General features: G+C 27.5%; 2 protein-coding genes across 3 annotated transcripts in view; both read left to right on the top strand.

Moving 5' to 3' along the window:
* The first annotated feature begins 32 nt into the window (after positions 1 to 32).
* Positions 33 to 2,497, top strand: LOC101498763 (uncharacterized). Of its 2 annotated transcripts, none has more exons than XR_012163464.1 (4): positions 33 to 314; positions 724 to 1,412; positions 1,750 to 1,865; positions 1,948 to 2,497. XR_012163464.1 is itself a non-coding variant. In XM_004504480.4 (4 exons), the coding sequence occupies exons 1-3, from the start codon at positions 186 to 188 to the stop codon at positions 1,846 to 1,848; spliced, it is 345 nt and encodes a 114-aa protein (XP_004504537.1). In that variant the 5' UTR covers positions 70 to 185; the 3' UTR covers positions 1,849 to 1,865; positions 1,948 to 2,497. The 2 variants fall into 2 exon arrangements, 1 of the variants encoding a protein (XP_004504537.1); XM_004504480.4 differs by having other exon boundaries at positions 70 to 314; positions 1,296 to 1,412.
* Positions 2,498 to 6,006: 3,509 nt separating this feature from the next.
* The window catches only part of LOC101498426 (NADPH-dependent aldo-keto reductase, chloroplastic-like), a 12,299-nt gene continuing 11,310 nt past the window's right edge, over positions 6,007 to 6,995 (top strand). Inside the window, exons 1-2 of the mRNA XM_004504479.3 lie at positions 6,007 to 6,129; positions 6,294 to 6,344. Of these exons, the coding sequence (XP_004504536.1) occupies positions 6,007 to 6,129; positions 6,294 to 6,344 (174 nt within the window). The remainder of the gene's footprint in view (positions 6,130 to 6,293; positions 6,345 to 6,995) is intronic.

Genomic DNA, 6,995 nt, shown 5'->3' with positions numbered 1-6,995 from the left:
GAGTGTTACTTATTCTTATTTAATATTAATATATTATAAATAAATAAAAAACTCAAATATTTCTGCAAATATTTCAATCTAAAAAAATATTCATTTAAAAAAATCAACTCATTACTCAAACTTATTTTCTTTGCATCCAAACACTCCTCACAAAATCTCTTCAATTTTATCGGGAAAACCTCATCATGTCGTGGCAAGTGTACGTTGATGATCACCTTCTATGTGACATCGACATCGAAGGTAACCACCTCCCTTCTACTGCTATCCTCGATCAAGACGGTAACATTTGGGCTCGGAGTCACAATTTCCATCAGGTTTTCAATTCTCTTCATAATCATCATTCAATCTCATTCTTATATTTTATTTCGATTTGTTCCTTTCGCGATTCATCGCATACGTACTTATACATTTAATTTTGATGGTTTCATTTCCTAAGGAATATTCTAGATTCACCGATCTGTGTTCATTGCGATTATAAATTAACATAACAGTGATTACTGTTATTGACTTGTTGTTTGAGATTATAGAAGGATCCGCATGCAAATGAAGTTCCTCAACAGTGAAATTAAATTGAAACTGTCATTTTGATTATATATTGCATGTAATCAATATGCTACATTTTTTTCATGTGTGATTGATTCATAAGGTTCATGAGATGCAAATTTGTTTGAAGTTTAGTTGATTTATTCTTATTTGTGATGTGTTGGCGTTTATTTTGTGTAGTTCAAGTATGAGGAAATAACTGGTATCATGAATGGTTTTGCTGAATAACTGGTAAAGGATCCTTGTACCTTAGGCCTTTTCTCATAGGAACGAGCCCGGTTCTTGGTTTGGCCCCTTCTCCTGAATACACTTTTCTCATATATGCTTCCCCTGTTTGTAACTATTTCAAGGAGGGTTCTGCACCGTTTAATTTGTATGTTGAAGAGGATTTTGATCGTGCTTCTACTCGCGGCACCAGAAGCGTTAAAACCATTTCTAATTATGCATCAGTATCAATTTCTTATGTTTTATGCTTTTAATTAATGTTGTGTCATTTAATCACTATTAATTACTTCGATTTTTAACTTATGTACTTAATGCTGTACCTTATGAAGCAAGGACACTGAATACAATATTGATAGGCCACACCGATAATAATTCAAGAAAATGAGTTAATTGAATGTAATCGATATGTTGGTGCTGCAAAGTTTATACTGCATCAGATATACTTCACCGAAGTTTATCATATATGAATTTAGAATTTCTATCTGAATATGATATTAGATAAAAATACTACTTGTTTTGGCGTGTAGGTCTTGATGGCACAAAGTAGAGCCAAGAGCAAAGGATTTTCATATGTGTTATACCTTGATTCAGTCAACAAGAAAAATTTGGAAGAAGTCTCCTCTTGTAACATTTTTATTGCCAAGGTATTATTCAAATCATTTCCCTTTTTCATTTTAGTTATAAAGATAGGTAAGATGTGTTGTTTTCTTATGTTTGTTGCAATAACGATATGTTATTAGCGACGAAAAGAAAAATGTACAAGAAGTTCTGATATAATTGTCTATATTAGTGACCTGATGTAGAATATTTGAGAAATCTATGGAATTGAAATTTGAAACCATATTTGAAAATGAAAACAAAAAATTGACGGGATATGGTATTTTTGATATCAATGTTAAATTCCATCAATCTTATTAGAATCATGGGGAATATTGTTTTTCAAGTTCCTGAATCAAGCACTATGTTTTTTTTTTTCTTCAGAAAATAGAAGAAAAAAAAGGTTGCTCGATCAGATCTGGAGAGGGTCGTTTGTGTTCATTCCGTGCCATCATCAGATCAAACTCCCACAACAAAGCATAATTCTGCTTTTGAGAATGGTGTTATATTTTGCTTCTTTTTCCATCACTTGGTTCAGTTAACTTGTCTGTGATATTTTCGATAATATACTTTATGATGTAGGGAATCTATCCCGTAAAATCTCCAGTGCAAGCTCCCTTGGAAGCATGGAAGAAAACTATTTTCTTCAAGCATCACAAGATTCATCTGACAATTATTCTGAACGGAGAAACCCAAGAGAACTAAACACGGGTTCTTACTATATGAAGAGCATGACACTCGGTTCTTTTGAGGCTGGACTTGGTTAGAAGGAGGGGGAACTTGCTTCATGTATGTCGTGCTTGGTATGATTTGTTGCCTTCATTTTCTGTCATCATACCTTCCAGGGATATCTCTTTGGATCCGCAGTTGAAACTACAACAACAACAGTTATCTTGTCCTAGCACCGCCAATATGCACTGCAAACTAGAGAGCTCAAGCGAGTTATTTATGATCTAGCATAAAGCCAACTTACTATTTTGGTTGGATTTGGATCTCCTATTCCATTATTTACCTTTTTACATTCAGAACTAAAACTTTTTGGAGTATTTATCAAATATTTTGTTTAGGATGATGATTACTGTTCTTTATGAAATTAGTCTATAGTTTATCACAGTAAATTTTAAGAAACTCATTTGGGGTTTTGTAGACAGTTTATTGAATCTTTTAGAGCAAAATAACTATTTATTGTATGTTTCAATGACATTAGTTAATAAAAATAAATTAAAAATTTAAATTTAATTTAGTGGTATTAATAATTTAGAATTACAATTACTAGGGAAATAAAATAAATTTAATTTAATAAATATTAATAAGTTTTAATGATAGACAATATCGTAGAAATATATCAATTCTTTATTTATATTTATCTAGTTTTTAGTGATAAACAATACTGTAGGAATAAATCAATTCTTTATTTATATTTATCTAGATTTTAGTGACAATCGTCGCAGTAGGTGGAAATAAAAAACATGTAGTGACAGTACTTAAAACATGTAGCGACCATATTCAAAATGTAGCAAGATGCCCGCTTAAAGTTGACAACAAATTCGGACGTTACTCAAAGTATTATTGACAATTTATCTATAGTTTTTGACTTTTAGTGACAAAATTTGTATGTCACTAAAAGTCAATTTCCTTGTAGTGAATGTATTATTTTAATATGTGATGACGTAGATAATTATAAATTCACTTTTTATTTTTTATTTTTTATGTCAATATATTTAATGTGATGTCAGTTAAAATACGGTACAATAATATTTTTGAGACACAAATTATTTGTTGAGATAAAAATTACAACAAGTATGATATTTGAGAAACTAACAAATTTGATTTTTGAAAAGATGACTATTTTCATGAGTATATAAGAAAATATAGACGCAAAAATATAGTTAAACCTAAATATAGTTAGGGTCCAATTTAGTCTCAGTATGGTCCTGTTAACTTTTGACTTTAGGAATGACCTTTAACTAAAATAAATATCTTGAACAAGCAAAATTATGCAACAATTTTAAAAACTAATAAAAATATGAATTTTTCACATTATAAACATATCGGAACACAACAATTTTTTTCATAGAAAACAAAAAAATAGTTAGTACTAACTTAATCTACGACAAATATAAAACTCAAAAAACATCTACGGAACGCATTCATACGAAAATGTCTGTATATTTATTTGTACGTGTTGACTGCGACTTATGCTAACTTCAATTTTTGAAAAAATTATAAAATTTGGTTTCAAAATTACGTAGAAATCTCTGAATTCTAAATTTTGACTTTTTGAAAAATTTGAGACATAATTGTATTCTAAGCATTTCATTTTTAGACAAATTGAAAATTTCGATAAAATATATATTTTCAGAAAATAAGTTTGAAACACAATTATGTGGATTTTTTTTATAACCAAAATGTTACAAAACGAAAAAATACTATACGATTCTTCTAATTTTTCAACTTAATAGGAGGTCTTTTTTTTTAAGGAGCGACCAACTGAAAGTCATTTTTTTAAAAGTCTATATGAGGTTGCTTCCCCAAATAATAGCAATTGCTTTTTTTTCTTCTTCTTCTTTGTTTTAACAATTGTTATTAATTATTTAATAAATTAAAATTAATTAAATTATTTAAAAACTAAAAATATAAATAATAAAGTAAAATAAAATACATAAATAATAGTTAGAATTATATTTAAGAATTATTATAATTAAAAATAGTAAATTATATTATAATTTTTAAAAAAATACATTAAAAATGAAGAAAAAAAGACATCAAAATTTAAACAATTAATAATAATAATAATAATAATAATAAAAGAAATATTATTTTTATTATTTGTTTAAATTTTGATGTATTATTATCAATTCTAATTATTATTATTATTATTTATTATTATTATTATTTTTAAATTTCTAATTATTATTTGTTATTATTATTATTATTATTTATTAATGTGTTTTATTTTACTTTATTATTAGCATTTTTATTTTTTAAATAATTTGATTAATTTTTATTTACTAAATAATTAATAACAATTGTTAAAATGGAGAAGAAAAAAAAATACAATTACTAGTAGTAGGTCGCTGCATGGGGAAACGATCTCCTATTGAGTTTTAAAAAATTAATCGTAAAAAAAAAAGATATTTAAAAAAACAAAATCCATTATGTATCGGTATTTTTGAAAAGTGGATAATTTGGAATAATTTTTTTCTCATATCACACTCTAGTAATACATATATTTAACAATGGAGTCCTAAATTTCTGATACCAAATTATCCAAATAAAATATCATAACTATAAATAATTTTATATACACACTGCCATTAATCTCAAATATATTAACATGAGTGAGATTTAATAATCCCACGTATATCACTAATTGATTACTAGCACAAGGTATCCAATTGTACCCTTTAATTTTTGTATAGTCATGTTAGTATAAACCATGCACAACATTATCCAACAAATATAATGTTTTCCTTTAAGATGAGATGAGGTAAAATTTCAAGTCTGAAAATTAGATACATACATACGAGATTTGTAAATTTAATTTTTATGGTGGTTTAATTTGTATAATTCAATATTAAAAACTAATAAATTCTTTTATTAGATATTTGCAACAAAAATCTAATTGTAATGAAAATAATAACATCATAGATAAAATTTCATATCATATTTTAAAAAAATTATATTTTTACGCATGAAAATTAAAGTGGGCTTGACACAGATTATTCATTGGTACACAACATTTTCTAAAATTGTTGATTTATATGACTTTAATATTACATTTTACTTTGATGGATCATTATTGTTTATCTAATAAAAAATGGATCTTTGCTGTGATTTAGGTATGACACTGAGGTGAGAGTAGATTTTGCCTCCCCCACCCCTGCATCTGATTAGTTGGTGAAAATTCGCATGCGTCTTGCATTTTATAGGAATGATGTGAAATTTATGATTTTATCTCCACTTGCGACTAGATTTGGATTTTTCTACCTCCACATGCACCCATTCATATATATAAAATAATAAATTTAAATAATAATATTAATTATAATTAATATAATAAAATAATTATTATTATATAATAACAAAATGGAAAAATATTAAAATCATATTTTCTATAAAAAAATTATAATTTTTAATATTTAAAAGATATTAAATATGTGCAAGTATATAAAATTTAAAAGTCATAATTTATTAACGACAAGAGTTTGAAACGGATTTGGATGGATACACAATAGTGCATAATTTGTTCAATCATATTTGTTTTAATCTAAATTCCTTAGATCGTATGCTATTAAGCAGTGGTTTTTCCCTTAAAAAAATCACCATATCAAAAGATGATTATATTTGTCTAATTTCTGATAATAATTTATCCATATTCATAATACTATATAATTGTATAGAGTTTGTATTTATAAAAAAAAAGTTGATGGTTTTTGTCATAAAAAATTGATATTTATAGAAGAAATATGCATTGAAAAGAATCTGTCTTAAATAAAATTCTAACTTTTATAAAATTTTAAAGCTATTTCTTTTTTAGGTTTATATTTCTTTTCATTGTACTCAATTTTAAAGCTTGTTCCAATCTAATCCAACAAATAGATAATATCAGTTTGTTTGTTATTATTTGTTTAAAAGAAAATGACAAAGACATTAGAATTCTTTGAGTTGAATACAGGGGCCAAGATCCCTTCACTTGGGTTTGGCACCTTTATTACTGATCCTCATATCAATATTGCAAAAACTCTCACCACTGCGATTCAGGTACATATAACACAAATTCAAACTTTTTTTTATATTTTTTTTTCTTTTTTATTTTGGAGTTTAATAGATTTCCAACCCACTTTAAGGTTATTTTTATTTTTATGATTATTTTACAAATTCACTGAGCATTTAGAATTTGTTCGAATTCTGTTTACAAAATTCAGGTTGGATATAGGCATTTTGATTGCGCAACCAGGTATTGCAATCAAGCTGAGGTAATTATAATATTATTCATCATAACAATCAATTAAGTAATATTATTTATTGATGATTAAATAAATTGATGATATTACACACATATGTATGACTCTGTGTAATCACTACGCGAAAAAACGGCTTTTACAGCGCTTTTTTTAAGCCATTTACAGCGCTTTTTCAAAAAAATAAGCGCTGTGGAAACGAGCGCTGTAAATGATACAACAGCGCTTTTATAAAAGCGCTATAAAACATGTAAATACAACGCGCGCTTGTTATGCACATTTTACAGCGCTTCTCCACAAAAAGCGCTGTAATATGCACCCCGTCATATGAGTTATGGGTGTGCATATTACAGCGCTTTCCCACAAAAGCGCTGTAATATGCCCACCCATAATTTCATATATGGGCGTACATATTACAGCGCTTTCCCGAAAAAGCGCTGTAATATGCACCCCGTCATATGAGTTATGGGTGTACATATTACAGCGCTTTCCCACAAAAGCGCTGTAATATGCCCACCCATAATTTCATATATGGGGTCTGCATTTTACAGCGCTTTTCTTGTACATATTACAGCGCTTTCTCACGGAAGCGCTGTTGAAGGTGCACCATTAAAGCGCTTTAGAACAACATTTTACACCGCTTTTTAAAAAAAGCGCTGTAAAATG

The sequence above is a fragment of the Cicer arietinum genome, chromosome 6, assembly GCF_000331145.2.
Source record: "Cicer arietinum cultivar CDC Frontier isolate Library 1 chromosome 6, Cicar.CDCFrontier_v2.0, whole genome shotgun sequence".
Classification (NCBI taxonomy): domain Eukaryota; kingdom Viridiplantae; phylum Streptophyta; class Magnoliopsida; order Fabales; family Fabaceae; genus Cicer; species Cicer arietinum.
The sequence above is the reverse complement of the archived record's forward strand: the minus strand, read 5'-3'. Positions and strand labels throughout refer to the sequence as shown.

Bases quoted from the DNA above. Each gene is read 5' to 3' on its own strand.
- LOC101498763 (XM_004504480.4), top strand. From the start codon at position 186: ATGTCGTGGCAAGTGTACGTTGATGATCACCTTCTATGTGACATCGAC. The intron at 315-1,295 runs GTTTTCAATTCT...TTTGGCGTGTAG, and splicing joins GGAGTCACAATTTCCATCAG to GTCTTGATGGCACAAAGTAG. The intron at 1,413-1,749 runs GTATTATTCAAA...TTTTTTCTTCAG, and splicing joins GTAACATTTTTATTGCCAAG to AAAATAGAAGAAAAAAAAGG.